This window comes from Plectrocnemia conspersa, unplaced genomic scaffold (genome assembly GCF_051122295.1).
Source record: "Plectrocnemia conspersa isolate PC_06_02 unplaced genomic scaffold, ASM5112229v1 ptg000003l, whole genome shotgun sequence".
Lineage (NCBI taxonomy): Eukaryota > Metazoa > Arthropoda > Insecta > Trichoptera > Polycentropodidae > Plectrocnemia > Plectrocnemia conspersa.
This window is the reverse complement of record NW_028277167.1, coordinates 18,484,092-18,502,404: the sequence shown is the minus strand read 5'-3', so window position 1 is coordinate 18,502,404 and position 18,313 is coordinate 18,484,092. Positions and strand designations below refer to the sequence as shown.

General features: G+C 25.2%; 1 protein-coding gene across 8 annotated transcripts in view; it reads left to right on the top strand.

The window, feature by feature from the left end:
- Nucleotides 1-18,313, top strand: part of LOC148236851 (pyrokinin-1 receptor-like) — a 75,148-nt gene that overhangs the window by 36,213 nt on the left and 20,622 nt on the right. For 4 of the 8 annotated variants that reach the window (XM_088183203.1, XM_088183201.1, XM_088183205.1 and 1 more), the window contains exons 3-4: nt 2,097-2,317; nt 17,145-17,256. In XM_088183203.1, the coding sequence (XP_088039329.1) occupies nt 2,097-2,317; nt 17,145-17,256 (333 nt within the window). Of the gene's footprint in view, nt 1-2,096; nt 2,318-17,130; nt 17,257-18,313 lie in introns of all 8 variants that reach the window. The other 4 variants (XM_088183202.1, XM_088183204.1, XM_088183208.1 and 1 more) reach the window with 1 other exon arrangement.

Here is an 18,313-nt window from a genome sequence, read left to right as displayed (position 1 = left end):
CTAGGGGTCAATTACGTCTATGAAAAATACCTCTTAAATTCCATTATATAAAAACCTTTTCAATACGCAAATTATTGAGTGAATGTTTATTGCACTTTGACTAATTAATAAAGAAGGATTTCGGCATATGTTGACTTTTACATAAACGGACAATATAATAAGAGTTTGTTATAAATATGATTTTTGTAACAACTGACCATTAATTTAACTTTAATGGTCCATAATTTGCACGCGCTTCTGTTTTTAACAAAATTCAATAAAATGCTAATGACTCTATGCAAAACTTTTGTAAAACCAAATCGAAAAGTAAATAATCTATTTTTTTATTATTATTACATAGTTACGATCTGTGCTTACTTTATTATATTAATCGAGATTTTAAAATTATTTTAATACGATAAATCTCAAAACTCCTATTATGCCTGACTGGTGAGTGAAAAGTAAATATTGAAATAAAATTCAATGTTAATTTGTATTGTAACATGTGATTAAAAAATAGGTTTCTTAGGAATAATTATCATGAGTTCTACAAAATATTCCTGTAGAATTACATGTGAAAATAGCGATAAAATAAAACGGCTTAAATTTAAATGAAAATTTGTTGTCATATTCTTTAGATTCAATTTGAGTCGTCTCACTGTAAATATACATTGATTAACGAAATTAATAAATATAACCAGCAAGATCTGAGCAAAATTATTTATATAAAATATTGAAAATTCTTTAATAATGCGCTACTTTAATTCAGAGAGAATCATGTATATGTTTTCAAGGCAAGAAAATATGTGACGGCATTGTGTAAATTAACAGTAAAGAAAACCTATTTACGTATTTCGTACGAGAAAAATGTTTTATCGATATCGACTATCGCCTTTCTAGCGCAAATAACGCTTTTTAAACAAGTATTTATTGCTACATTAGCACGTGTTTAATTCATGAAAGTATATACAAAAATATAGTATTCTGTCAAAACTCCAAGTAGTTATCGAAACTACAAGAACGCAAATATTTAGTCATAGTAAAATAAAATAATGAATTTTCTTGAATCGCCTAAATCACATATGATTTATTTTAGTTAGTTTTATTTTTTGGATAGATAAAGGGGCAACTTTATATAAAAGAATGTCTTATTATATTAATAAATATCATTAATCTATATTACTTTTTGAAAATATCATCTATATTATATTTCGCGGCACGAGTGGATATTAGTCGTTGATTTCCACAGCAGCTTTTCTACTTTTCTCATCAAATTTGATTACGCGAGGTAGTCACCTCTAAATTTATAGGAGTATACTCAAGCTTTGAGATGACTTGTAGGCTATATGACGCAAAGCTACTATAAGAAATATCAACTGTAGTTTGAGCTTGATGTCAATCATTTTTTATAATTTATTTTTAAATTAAGGGCGTTAAATAATTATATAAATGTATTATATATATTAATAATAATACTTTTAAAAGCATTAAATTTTTTTAATAAGACAAGTAGGAACAAGTTTATTATAATTGTTATATAAACGCTTGGAATATGCTTTATTAAGTCGGTGAAAAAAGTTTTTCAATTTTTGATAAAATGTTATTTTTCCATATAATAATTAAATTAAAAAAAAAATACATGTTACTGGCGTCTAACAAATTTTATTTTTACACTTTATTTTAATACAATTTAATTTAAAAAAGCTTTACCGGCTAGGGTTAAAAAAAGGGATTAAAGAGTAACTACAAAATGTTTTTCTAAAGATCTTGAACCATTGAAATGTAATCTTCTACGTCTAAAGAATTATTTGATTTGTGATTTCATATCCCAAATTATTTGAATTTAGTGATTTTTAGTATTATAAAAATAAAAGTTTGGTTACTATTTGGCAAATTTCAAGTGTGAAAAAATAATGTTTTTTAATCATTGGTTTTTTGAATAAAAGGTACCTTAGATTTAATTATTAATTTTAATTATTAATTTAATTTCGTTTTTCATAAAACTGTAATTCATTGCATGAACATATTTATAATGACTCTTTCAATATAATTTTATACATAAGTTAGCTAGTATACTAAATTTTTCATTGTTTAAAATTTTTTTTCCTGTTTTTCAGTCGCTGTTGTTGTGGCGTTCTTCATATGTTGGGCCCCGTTTCATGCCCAAAGGCTTGTAAATATTTATGGTACGCAAGATAACCACAAAGCTATCTCGAAAACGATGGTTGTGATCAATACCATAATGACATACATCTCCGGTGTGCTCTACTACCTGTCTACAACAATAAATCCTGTGCTTTACCACATCATGTCGAATAAGTTTAGAGAAGCCTTCAAGGTATGAATGAAACACATTTTAATTATTTTTATTACAATATTTACTAATAGTATGAATTATCTATGTATGTTATTCAAATAAAATATATATATATTTATATATATTCATAATAATTTCAATTTTACATGCCCACATACTCGGTAATAGCGATAAATAAGGAGGTGAATTAGTTATTAAATAAAATTAGAAAATATTGACACTATGAATTGCATTTTTTATCTTAGTAGATATACAGTCTCAAGCAAAAAAATGACCAGTATAACTGTAAAATTATAAAAAATTGACTAAACGGCAAAGTTCTAAAAGCTCAGTTAACATAATTAATGTTAAGATCGGCTAGCATTATTTTTCACTAATTTATAAAATTTTCAATTTGTAGCATGTTTGCGAAGTCGTAATTAATAATTATAATAAATTACACTAACTTTCATACTCATGTATGTTTCTGATTATATCATAATTTTTTCATTACTTCAGTTGCTCTACTCGTGATTATGTAATTATTATAAAATTTAATAAATATCGATATGAGATTCACAACGAGAGAAGAATTCATTGTAATTAATTTATTGTCACATTCTTGCATTTAAATAAATCAATCAATTACATTGGTTCACAATCAATCGCGTTGCTTTACACATCCTTTGAGGGTTTGATATTTTGCAGCATAATATAGTTAGTTTATGCTATGGTATATAATTTACTTGAATTAAGGGATCCTATAATATTAATTTAATCGTGTATTTCCCATTAACCAAGGAATTGATTGATAACTAAATACGATTTTAGAGATCTACCACTAAATTTCTTAGCAAGTTATAAAATTATGCTGAACATTTCTATCTTCAATACTGTAATAATATAGTAATGGTCAATATATGTAATTTAAATGTGTTTTTTAAAGCTTTTTGTATAGCACAATATGCTTTTCGCACCTTTATAAAGTATAATATGTAATAAAAAAAACTAGAAGGCGCTGTATATATGTAGGTATTTATTTTATTTCGTTCGTGCGAAATCAGTGAAATGGAATTGAGCAACCGTCAGTCGCAAAATAAGTAAAAACGCTTTTTATATATACTTTATTTAATAGTATTTTTAACGTTGTTCATATATACAAAAAATATAATATAAACCGTAAAACATTAGATAAAGTCATATTTAATAATTACAGCAATATTGTGTCGCGATCAATTGTAATCGTTGCGATTAATCGCAGATACTTATTTGTATCCCGTGGATATTTTAAGAAACGAAGTTTTTTTTCTTCGTCGGCGTAAACCAACTATCTTGCATATCTGTTAATGAACCGTAAAATACTTTTAGATTATTTCCCTTAGTGGTATTCAGTACATGGGCGGATATTTTTTTACAGTTTTAAAGCATTAAAACTATAAAAAAGCAGAGTGTTCGGTGCACATCTTCGTCGAACAGGTTGCAAACGCAGTATCTCTGAATTTATCATTCGATATAATGCCGATTTGCCGATTGCTGATTTTACCGATTTTGACAGATTTTAAATCTTACGTTAATGAGACTAATAATATCTGTTTTGGACAATAGCATATTTTTTTATATTAACCACTAAACCATTGCAACAGCAAATGTTTAATAATTATTATATACTTATTATTCTGATCGATTATCACAAATTAGGTTTAACAAAAAAATATAATAAATAAATAAAAGACAATACTAAATCATTAGCTAAATTTGAATAAAAAAAATCATAGAAAAATAATTAAAAAAACAATAACCATAAATAAAAAATAAATACATTATTACCATTTTATTACCGACACCAAATTGCCTAAAATTAATATATTTCAATATATATTTAACCCAAAATACTTAGATATTACATAGACTTTGCGATTTATGACTTCGTTCAAGATAATGACCCCAACATCGTCGGTCGAAACGTCGACATAAAAAATAATGAAATTACGAAGATTATGAACTAAAGAAACTGTGAATTGTGAAAAAACGTTGAAACTAAATGGATTTGCTAGACCTTTTCCAAAAAAATATACAGAAAACATATAACTTAAAAAAGGTAAAGACGTATTTTTCATACAGCTAAGGGATCATATACAAAATACTTCTTTTTTTCCTAAGTAGAAGTCAGAACAATTTTTAAATCGTTAAACATAATAGGATAAATTTTACTACGTGAAAGTGACAAAAATTTCAAGGAGTTCCAGGAAATAATTTAAATGTATTGTAGTTACTACATGATAAGGTTTAAGCAAAAAGTTTAAACTTGTTTTAGATTTTCTAGAAACTGAATAAAACCAACTTTTTTTTTGACAAAAAAGTGAAGTTCTGCTTGAATGTTTTTTAAGGCTTTTTGATATTCATGTATCCAAAAATATATAAACTAAAATATAACTACAAAGATAAATAAAATATAGTATAATAACTAAATGTATTACAAAGTTTTTTTGAAATTAACTTTATTTAACTTTAAGTTTAATTTATGACTGAAAACTGGGTTACAAATCAATAAAAAAACAAATATTTTAATCCGACCAATTCTTACCGTCTTGAGCAAAGTCCTAATTTTTATATCTACTGACGCAGATTTGTAGAGTAGCATCGTCGTTTTCGATTTTGTGACTGTTGCTTAATATATGCTTGTTGAGTAAAAATATGTATTCGTGTACATATAGTATATATGTATGTTTATTTATTTATATAATATTCTAAATGTAGATGAACTGCTAATATTATTGTTTTCCAATGAATTAAATTAAATGTGGTTAATAGAATATACAAGTGAAAATTATATATTATAGATCTACATACATCTTTCAATACACACGAACGAATAATACTTTTATATTATAATAACATAAATGTTTGAAATATTAGCCATTTCGTATATACGATACTAATTTATATTTTGTAAATATACAGTATATTATAACATCATTTAACATACAAATAAGAGGAATGTTACAATCAAAGCAAATATGGTAGGATTGTATCATGTTTTATTCGTTGTTTTGTTTGAGCAAAAAAATAGAACATTTAATATTAATATATATTCTGAGAAGAGAGAGAGTATGTAATACATTATTAGAAGTAGTATCAAAAAGTGCTAAATTTATATTAACAAAGTATTAATACGTTTTATATATATATATTCAAGTATTTAGCCTTGGGCAAAGGTAGACACCATAACGCATACTTGTCATTATGGATACACGAACGACTCTGATGACATTGAATGAATAAATTATACAAATCGAATATAAATGTAATTATAATGCTTTATGATATAATCGACGTGATATTGAAAATTCTTTCGTTGAGTAATCTTATACTGCAATATGAATTTAATTGTATAATTTTTTTATTTTATAGTTACAATAAATTTTGATGTTATTAAGTTTTAAATGTTAAAATGATTATATTGATTTTTTGTATCATTTTTATATTTAATATTTGGAAAACATTATTCTTTTTCTTGGGCCATGTCCGTTTCCAGAAGTTGTTGATTAGTTCCAAGTATTCCTCCCGGTCCTTGGCTGCACGTGCTTGGCAACACTTTTCGGCTTTCATTCCAGTCCATAGGCGTATATTTAAATTTTTTCATTCAACTTTTTCCATTATTAAGGTATAAAGAAGTTCATATTTTGGAATTTGAATCATGTATCCGTTTGATAGTTAAAAGGAGTTCTTGATCGCTTCCTATCATGAAAAGAATTCGGTCATTCGAGACTCTCTTAATCCATGAAACTTTCAGTATATGCTTATAAAGCCACATTTCAAATGCTTCTACTATATTTATTAATATATTTTTTAAAGTTCAAGTCTCGTATCCGCTTAATAGTACTATCCAGACATAGGACTTTTGCGAATTTAATTTTGGTTTAAAAACGTATGTGCTTGTTTGTGAGACCAGCTTTAAATTCTTAAAACTGGCTTTTATAAATTTCAAAGATTCTATCAATGTCAACGTTAATCTTTTTATCAGGGTTCATTTCGACATTTACGCAACTACCCAAGTATTTGTATTTCCGACTAATAGTAAACATACCAGGACCACGGGGGGCTTGCTTATAACCATAAATTATGTTTTATCGATGTTTATTATTTTAAATTATTTATTTACACTATCCAGGGATCTTTAAAGATCGGCAACGGTATCAGAAAATATTGTCGTGTCATCAGCATAACAAATATTTTTAATTGTCTACTGCTGATTTAATTCAATACAGATTTTTAAGAAGTATACATCTCTGTCAACTAATTCGATAGAATTTAGGCCATTAAAAGGATGATTATATTTTACTGTTTTTTTATATTTTCTAAATTTATAATGAAAATGTAACATGTTTACTGACATAAAAATAAAAAATTAGAAACATTATGATATTTTCATATACAATTTTATATGTACATATGTAATAGGTGTATGATGTAAAATATATACAACTTTTTTTTTCACCATATGATATATTTTGTTTTTTTTTTCTATTTATTTTACTTTAAGTACATTTACAATTAAAATATAATAAAAACTTTTAAATTGGTATTTAATTATGACATTTTTAATGCTTTTAAATTCTATTTAAACTTAATTGAAAAAAAACTTTTTTACGTAATTATATTGCCTTTTATGATTTAATTTTTTTTAATTATAACTTAAACGATCAACAAACTTTTGTCTGTAATTTAAATCGTTTTTACAAGTATCGTTTTAGTTATAGGTAGTTATATAATATTATTTTAAATATTAAAATTGAAATATATAAATAATTAGCAAACACTTGAGCTTCAGCATTTGCTTTCATTGAAGTGTACTATAAAGTTTCAAATTATCAAAGTCGTTCTAAGAAAATTCAATTTTCGAGTAGTGACTTTTTAATAAAAATATGAAGTAAAATATAGTACTGATACAGTCTGGCAATAATAATGTTTTATGTATTAATTAATTAGCAATTAAAATTTAAATAAGAAAATTAAACTATTTAAAATACATAATAGGGCTATGCATATGTAATAAAATATGATTAGTAATTACTCTTAATTTTGTGTAACTTAATTTTTACGCATTTACTACACACATAATCAATTTAAATAAAAATACTACTTTCTTCCTATATATATATATAGCTATATACTAAAACTATGAAAACTTTCTTTAGAAACTTTATATATTTCTCATACTTCCGTGTAAATATTAATCTCTTCACAACATTTGTAGTGTTTCTTATATACTAAAGCACAGTGTAGCTTTATTTTATTATTCTGTTTCGAATTTAGCAAACTATGGTTAAGCGAGGCTCAGCTTGAATTAGGCAAGTTTAATTAGTAAATAGAAAACAAGGATTCGGTAGTTAATTAATTTGCCATTAAACGTACTTAAGTAAAATAACTTATTTAAATACAAGTGAGCTTTACTTTTAACTTATGTTTAGTTAAGGTTGATATACTGTAGCCTATTTAAACATATATATATATATATATATATATATATATATATATATATATATATATATATATATATATATATATATATATATATATATATATATATATATATATATATATATATATATATATATATATATATATATATATATATATATATATATATATATATATATATATATATATATATATATAAATATGTAAAAAAAGTTTTTTACTGTATTAATCGGCAGCTTTTAATTAATATACATATAATACTTTGTAAGTCCTCCAGATTGTACGTTCGTCTCTTTTTCCCTAAGACACGTTACTTTATTTATATAGTGATAAATAAACAGAAAGCTCATTAGGGAATGGCAATTTCGAGTTCTACTTTTTTTAAAAGTGCCTTTATCAAGTCGATTAATTATATTTTTAGAGTGATATTTATACATTATACCTTATTAAAATACATAACATCCATTTCCAAGCATTTTTAATGAATCAAATATATGCTTAGCAATAATATTAAATTTATATTAAAATAGTCTTTAATTTTTTTGTGTAAATATAAAAACTTAATATATGACATAATAAAACAAAACCGAAAAAGTGAATTAAACATTTGATTATACATATAGATCGACCTAAAAAGGTTAAAATGTTTGTTCAGTGTAATTACTTCTATAAAATAGAGGATTTGAATCAATATGTAACAGAAATAATATGTGATGGATTTTTTGTCGAAAAAAAAATATTTTAAGCTCTTATTTTAATTCCAAATTTATAAATATATTTACACACAGCATTTGTGTTATCAGTTCTCTTTGACAAATTATTTATAATATTAAATATAACAATCTATAATATATAAACATAAAAGCTCGAGATATAAAATAAGATAGGTTGAATAATTTATGGAAAATTATAATTAAAATTATATTAATTAACTCGTACGATACTTAGCGATTGCGACTTATACATATTATAATCAAATGATATTATTCTCTCGTTTCACTGTACTTATATAAAGCTTTAAGCTTAATAATTCTGCACTCCGTATAAACAAATACATTCAATATCTATTTTAAAATTTTGTTTACGTTTGCCTTAATGAAATTTACTTACTTAATAAAATTGAAATTTGAGTTTGGGCAAGGATTATTTAAATAATGTGTTAAAAACAGACTAAGCGCAGTGTATATCGGAAAATTATACCGGAAACCATAAAAGTTATTCTATGTACAGTATATTTACAGTAAAGAGATGAATTATTCAATGTAAAAATCCATGGGCGTAAATATAACATAAAAGCATTATCATATAAAGCTTTTACGGTATTATGTATTTACCATAAGTTAAAAAGATATAATAATATATTAATTAAGTTAAAATATTGTAAACATTTATTTTACTTTCTCAGACCTAAATAATGTAAACACGATTAAACGCTTCAGTTCAACAAACACATGTAATGTTTCATTCAGGTAATATGTATCTATATATCATCATATATTAAATTTAATTCTTATGAAACTTTGCAACATTTTAATAAGCATATAACGTAACATGTAATAAAGTCATATTTAATTATATATTCTATTTTTTGAGACAGTATATCTTAACGATTTCAATAAAGTTAGTTTTTATGCAATAAAGTTAGTATTTCTACAAAGTAAATGCAGCTGTATTATGCAGCTGTATAAGTGAAATGACAAATAAATTTACTTTAATCTTGGTATCGTGAAATTTACTAAGAAAAAAATAAATTTACAAAGCAGACAACACTAACGAAATTCTTCTGGAATACTACACCTATGATTCTTACCCCAAAAGTTATTTTTCTCGCCGTCATCTACCTTATCTGGGCTCTCTACAGCTTCTGATAACTCAGATAATAGCACTGATGACTTTAAAGGATTAGATGACTAAAATGTTATTATGCATCTCTTTTTTATGAATAAACTTTGGTATTTTTAATTACGTAAATAATCAATAGCTTAAATAAATTAAATATGTTTTTGTAAGATATTTCCAAATCACATCTTTCAAATTAAATAGAATCCAATTATTAAATAATAGCCTAAAGCAATCCGAGTAAATTAGCAACAAAAATAAGATATCAATTTAACTAAACTCTGATTTGTGAAATACATTCCCATTCGGATATTAAAATATTCCATTGATGAATATATTTATAAAACAACAAATATTGGAAATATATATTACGGCTATAAAATAACAATATTATGTTTCATTATTGCGCAGTTTTTTAATTTATTTATTATATTATAATTTTAAATTATCAAAATATATCTTATAATGTTTTATAGAAAATATTGTGTTATACGTGCATTTTCTGAAACATTTTGTATGCGATGTGAAACTTTTTTCATGGCTCACTAATTTTTTTCGCTTTTCAAATGACAATTTAACAAATCGATTTAAATGTAAATTTTCGCCATATTGTGAATTCGTGTGAAATTCTAGCTCACGACATTTATATTTCGAACAAACATATCCAATAGAAAGCTCTATCTATATAATGAGAAAGCTCTATATTTATATATGGATAAAGCGAGAGCGTGCAAAATTATACAAATAAAAATCATAATGATTAAAATTGTTTTTGAAAATGCAAATAGACATAAATGTAAATTAAAATTCTTCGATATTGACATACGTGGATTCTTTTTTGTAACTTTTCAATTTCAAATTAATATCAAATATATATTGTGACAGTTTATTTACCGAAGAAAAAAAAAGATTGCCAACGATCCGAGCAATATAGTAGTACATAATAAGATGTATTATTCACACACTTTACATGCATGCAGAGCGAATGAATTAAATTCGCTGTATTTAAACATAATAAATCGATTTACTGTTTATAAATACATGATTTTATTTTTTTTAATTAAAAAACATTACAATTGTATAATTTAAAAAAAAAATAATACGCTTATAATTGGTTTTTTTAAAATCAGTCATCTCTCAAAGTGGCACAATGTACCCAACTTGTATATAGAAAATATACTTATAATACAGTATCAAAATGACAGCACTATAAAAATAGGACGTTTCGTAAGATCAAAACTTTTAGCAACATGACATTTTATGGAGTAATATTTTATTTCGTGGATGATTTAAAAGCACATGTATATACAAGTATTTATATAGATGTTCGAATATTTTTTAGATGATTTGAAAGGATATGTAGACGTGTATACATTAATATTTATATAGACGCTTATATAAATATAACTTTATTATATACCATAATAAATAAACATACAAAGAACTTCAATACATAATACACAATGATAAAATATATAAATAAACACAAAGAACTTCAGTAAACGGTTTCAGTTTCACACCAATAATCAATATTATCTATATCTTTTCAATTTCGTTTTCCACCATTTCATCACAAAATAATGTGCTGAACAATACTCAATAATGTTTATATATTGAATAACAGTAAAAAAAGAGAAAACACGTGTTTTAAAATATATTTTAGATAAAAATAAATAATAATGTATGTTTCTTATTTAATATTGGAACATCAATTATTTATTATATTGGGAATTTTAATTTGTCCAGTGCAGTGAATTACCACGCCAACCTAATATGTACTTACAAAATTTCCTTCTCGAAATAAGATCTTTTGGTATGAAGCCATATTATGCATAGATACTTTTTTCATTATATGGGAATAATGAGTTTTTATGTTTATTTTTAAAACACACCCATTTAAAAGCATATTACATACAAATAAGATCCTTTTATGCAATGGAATCAAGATAAATCCCAACAAAATACGATAATATGAAACCAGAAAACGTATTTTACAAGTATGTACACACATATTAACAACAGCAAAAATTATACTATAGAAAATTCATATTATATAATGCATTATAATGTATCAAATTTTATTATAATTATTTTATTCTGAAACCAAGCATTGCGATACATATCCTAACATTATTATGAAATATTCACATTTATATATATACATTTTATTAGCTAAATGAATATCTATTTATATAGTAATAGAAATATCAGTAAACTAATCAGTAATATGTTGATCTCAACATCGAATTTGCCTTTTCATGTGAATGGGTAAAGATAATAGTATGCGTGCATATGCTTCAGTTTCGTATTATTACGAATATATACACAATATTCATAAGGTAATCGAAAATATTTTGGCTACGAAGCGAAGAGATCATATACATATATAAGTACACAATATGTATAATAATAACATTGCTTAGTCGGTAGCGATGATACTTTTCTGATAACGACCGTGAAATAATAATATGCGTGTATGGAAAAAAAATAAGAAATACCCATGTAATTTTGACAGTTATCTAAATTTAAAATAAAAATAAAATATATTTTATTTTCAGTGGATGTTTTCGTTATGATGTTTGTAAATGTGTACTTATATAAAAATAATATATAGCACTCATATTTATGTTAACCTTAAATAGCTGTAAGCAAAAAATAAAATTTACCAAAATCAAGTTTTAATTTTAATTTAAAAAATAAAATCTATGAACTCATTTTTCTCAAGATGCTTGAGTGTTAATTCTATAATTAGCTAGAATAACTACCATTATTTAATCAGTTTAATTATAAACAAATTTAACTTATTATTACTACTATATATATTATTATTAAAAACTATTTATTTTAATATAAAAAATTATCACAAAGAACAAATTAAATAACAAAAACCACAATAAAGAGTGGACTTAAGCAATTATTGAAAATTCTTTGTTTATTTACTAACCCGATTCTAAAATTTAGTGAAGTAATTTATTGTTTTGAAGTTATATAAATTTAGGGAAATTTTATAAAATTAATTTCTTAGAAGACTTACTTTTTAGGTGATCGGATTATGATATTTGTTTGTTGCGATTATCGTAATTCAATGACTTTTATTACGAATCATTCCTAATCTAGATTTTAAAATATATCATTATATCGTTCGGTTTCTCCATTATTTTTTTCCAGAGATTTGACACTCATTTCGTATTTGAATAAATCTTCATAAAAAGCAATCCACGTGAAATACATACTGGTATATATATTTTGTTGCTGTTCAATTGTAAAAGTTAAATTCTTATTTATATTAGAGCTTTTGCCTAACAAGGCAGTAGTGCAAATATGGAAAGTAATCAGGTAGCTCATAAAAAGACCTGATTTAAAAATAGGAAGAGAAAATAATGTTTTATACGATTCAGGTGGTAAATAAAATTAAAAATATAAACGTAAACGCAAAGACAATTGTATTTCAACGTAATTTAAATGTAAATTTTGTATAAAAAGAAAATATAATATTAATTGCTTTACATAAAATAAACTTGTTACTGGATTACTTGAATGTGGAAATTACGTTTAATGATAAAATTAAGCATCTTATTATTCTTGTGATATTAATAATGTTGTAACGCGTTGTCGTGCTGAAGAATCATCTCATATAGACCATTTGATCGTCTTTAAAAAAATGCTATTGCTAGTTGTTGCAGTTTTCAGCAGTGTATTAATTATTTTATACCTCATGCCGATTTACCGATTTTTTGTGGTTCCATGTTTATTTTAAAGCACTACTTTTCATTCCCTGATACGATTAAAAAAATAAATGGCCGATCCTTTGTTAAGCAAGAAATTTCCCTCTCCACAATAGTTGTTAAAAATAAATAAATAAAAAAAACACATATTAAAAAATTATACTGTTTATTTTGAAAGTACAAAATATATTTCTTATATATTCTTATTTATAAATATATTTTTATATTGACATATATTTTTACTTAAAAATGTATTTTTGTTTAAATTAAAATTTTTCCCGAATCCAATTTAAATTTTAATAAATATGTTCCTTATAAAAAACTAAATTAGTAATTAATATAAAGTTCGCTTTATTTAACGTGATCCTTGTGTTTGATGTATACTAGTAAGTTTATTAATATCTGGTTTACAATATTGTCAGCGATAAATGAAGATTGTCTGTATTCAGAGGATCAATAAGGGAACAAGCTTTTGAGAGGAGATGCATATCTCGACTTCAATGGCAAAAGATGTGGGAAATGCAATTAAATATAAACTTGCCTTCTTGAAATGTACAGTGCTTGTTTCAGTGCTTATCCAGAACTTATCTTTATCTATCTTAAGCGTTAATATAAATTTGTTGATCATAAAACGCAGATATAAAATTTGTGGAAATTATAATTTTTTGTCCAACGATTAAGGCACTTGATAACTTCATTAGATTTAATAAACTTTGCAAACACGTGCAAGATTCGTCACGCAATCGTATATTCATACTGAATATACGATTGCGTGTGAATACAGTATGAATATACTATTCAGTAAATTGTTTACGAAATGCAATCGCATATTCAATACGATGACTTTACTTTACTTTTGAATATTATTTAAATATATTATTTTATTTAGACTGTGGCTCCCTTGCAGTTTGCTAAAGCTCCCCAAAAGCTAATTTCTCTTGATGCATTGTGTGACTCCGTGGTTGAGAAACTATTTATCGCAGACTTAATCATCTAAAGTTTAAATGATTAAGTCTGCGATAAATAGTTAAGTGTCGGTGTTGAAACCATAAGAGTCCGAAGGAATACAACACGTACAAATGAGAATCTTAATCTCAAACGTAAAATGCCATAGAATTTTTATAGGATAATAATATTCTTTGCGCGAGATAACCTAAGCTGCGTCACTTTCTTATGTGACTTGTCTTTGTTTACGTTTTCCAAAGTATATTGATTTCTAATTTTGGGTGAATTTGTTATACAATTTCTTTCGAAGGTCGATTTATTAAAATGTTTTTTAACGCAGAAGTATGTGGAATACCATACAATCATTATTACAATTTAAATTAAAATAAATACGTTATTTATATTTTTTAAATACAACCCAAAAATATAAAAATTAGCTAAAATTGTGTTTTTCATGTACATGATATTCTCTATGTGCTTAAGTATTTATTTTAACTATATATATGACTTAGTTTAATTCAAATTAATCAATACGGTATTCATACATTAGATTATAAAAATCTATAAAAACTTAATCTGGTCTAATTGATCGAATTTACAATTATATAACAATCACTAATTTTGATCTCCCAGACACGATAGAAATTGAAAAACCACAAAGGCTTATATAGAATTTGAACCCAAGTCTAACGAGTATTCGTCATTTAATAAGCATTGTCTTATAAAAACAAGACTTTATGTATTCAATTTTATGCAGGATTTTCTTTTAATTGTCTCATTAAATCAGTTATATTTGTATTTAATAAAAAGCTTCAAACAATTAATCAATTTGATAGTAATACAAATTAGACATTCATATGGATTGGCAAACAATGTATTTGTAACAACTGAGATTCTTTGGTAAACATTTTTTTTTAAATTTAAATTATACATGTTAATGAATAAAAAATATTTCTGCCAAAATTTGATACAATTTTATAAAATTAATTTAAAGAATTAAAAACAAAAAAAAATATTGCATATAATTATATTTTTAATTAGAAAATACTTTTTTAATAATAGTGTTATTTTAATGGTATATTTTACAACTACTTCACTCGTCCTAACAAAAATTTTAAGAATTTTTTCTGTAAGATAAAATTTATTTACGATTATCATATTAATAATATAGTTCATTAAGCTTTAATGTAGACAAAAGTTCCTTGTGATTAAATTGAGGAAACGTACATTTAACAATACCGTGAAATATGTTAATTCAATAGCAAAGAGTAGTTATATGTTAGACATGCGAAAAGTCGTTATTATATAACCACAAAGTCCATGGAAATACATAAATAAACAGTTATAGGAAAAAATACAGCAACATGAGAAACCTTACAGGGTGTCACTTACTTGAGTTTGATAACATGCACTAATGGTATAAACTTTTCGAGCTTTAATAACTTTACAGTAAGAATTTTTAATAGCGAAGTTGTTGTGTTTGTTAAGCTTAAAAATTAGTTGTTATTTTTATTAAAGTTAAACTAAGCTATTGCTTATATATATAAATAAAAACACGTTAAAAAGTTACGCATTTGAAAGTACTACATATATTGTTTATGTCTTGAAATAAAATCAAATTAATAATTCTAATTTTATCTTTTTTTAAATTGATACGAAAATTTTAATAATTAAACAAACATACTATATTTTACAACCTATACTTGTTACTTAATACAAATATAACAGAACAAATTCTAGAAAACCTAAAAAAGCACAATTGAGCTGTAGATAATGTAGCCATATATCAAACTAATGACTATTTTCATTATAGTACATTAAGAAATAATACCGACGAAATTAGTAAATTTTAGGTGTTTTGCGATATTTTTTTTAATATTTCATTACAAATAATAATAAGTCCATGTGGATTGAAATATTGTCGTATGGTCACAGGGTGGTCCTGACCAGGCGCGTACCGTGAGATATTTTCCCTTTCGCTTGCTCGCGTGTTAAGTGACGAGAGTTAGTGAGAGATAAGGGTGTGCGTTACATGCGTTCTGCACGCTCTTATCTCTCACTCACTCTCGTCACTTAGCACGCAAGCGAGCGAAAGGGAAAGTATCTCAACATACGCGTCTACCTGGCACAACCCTATTTGAGCAAATTGAATAAAAAAAATTTATAAGCAATTTATATTTTCCATCGGTAATTAATTAGCTGTCTTGACTTTGTAGTCACGAGGTTTTATATATCAAAGATAATTTTAAATTATTATAAAGTGTGCAGCAATTTAAAAATCACCTAGTGTGTAATTACTATCAATTCCAGTAGCCTTGTCTGCGTCTTGTTGCTGGATCAAGGTTGACGTGAAGAGGAAGTGGCTGCTTTCTCGTTCCTAGAGGAACGAGAATTGGCTTAGAAGACTTGGAAGCAAAAATGAATACGTGAAGTATTAGTTTGCTCACTAGAAATGTATTTTCAAAACGTAGCTGATATGCTAATTGAGTTTGATTTAAATGAATTTAGGTCAGCTGTGTGACCAAAGTTTATATAAAATATTTGTAAGATTTATTACAAAGGTATCTGTTTGATTAAAATTATTTTCCGAAATATTGTAAATATTGTCATAATAATGGTATTTTAAATTAAAAAAAAGAATTAATATAATTTAAAGTTCTTTAAAAACTTTTTGATATGTGCTTAATTATTTTATCTGTTTCTAGTATTAAATGCTCAATGATATCACATAGGTTATTCATGCTATTCTCGCGCATTTCACAAGATGAACTAGTTATAAAATTATTTTTTTATAATTAGAAATTGATTATGTAATTTAACCTCTTTAGGTATACTGTTTTATAATTTTTGTTAATAAATTCGCAGTGCTTCTTGTTTAGGAGACGTTGGCGAGGTGCTGGGGCAATGGCGGCCGGCGCACCTACCGTGAACTTGCGCAATCGATGCTACCAAGAGTCGGAGTCACTCCAGAAGACAGTACCACATACTCTGGTAAGTTTTGTGGCTTGGGAATAAGCATGAAAGATCTTTATGTGCCTTTGTGTTTGCGACATCGAGCGAATAACGAGCGTAGAGAGAGACGCTTTGAAGTGTCAAGAAATAGAGTGAATTCTGCTTGACGCTATTTTTTTATCAATAACAGTTACGTATATATTTGTATATGTAACAGTTTATTTAAAGATCGCTACATCAACATAAAATGTAATTCATTACTTCTCTTTGAAGCGTAAACATTTATTAAAGTAGTTGATACATATAGGTAGCACTAAAATTAACGCAATCTCTTTACAATGTCGTTTTTGTTTGTAACTTAAGTCTTGAAACAAATTTGACTGCTTCTTGCGTTAATCCCATAATATTAGTCAAAATTGCTTTCAATGAGCGGTACCATAAAATGAAACAAAAAATCAAATTAATATTACTACTAAAATTTAACGAGTTTATTGCTTGGAATTTTGGATTAAAATTATTATTTTTTTTAAATTTAATACACAATTATTTCGCAGTATTAATATTATTCACGCACTACTTGGCAGCTTAAATATCTCGTTTCCATCACGGAAAAATGTATAGAAAATCGTTTCAAGGAATTCGAGTAAGTAATTTAATTAAATGTAAAAATTCGGACGGCGCAAAATAAAATATAGCATTGCTGGAATTCGATATATTTGATGTAAATTAAAAAAAAAGGATAATATTGTGCTTAGGAAGCGGAAAATATTATTATTATTATTCTATAATATATTTTTTAAGTTCTCACTCCAATTATGTTATAGTCTGCTGAAGTAATTATGAACTTTTTAATGAAATAAAAAGTTCTTAATGAAACTTAACTAGCAATAATATATGTTTGAGCCGTTTAAAAAACTTGAATAAAATTAAAAAAAAAACATAATTTAACACTAAAAGTGATTTTCTAGACACTCCTTAGTATCATGAAAACATAGCAGTACAAAAACAATCCCATTCTTAGTGATTTTTTTAGTATTATTTTATTATTTGATCCTGAAGCAATATTTATGTCAACTACTAAAAGAAACAAACATCA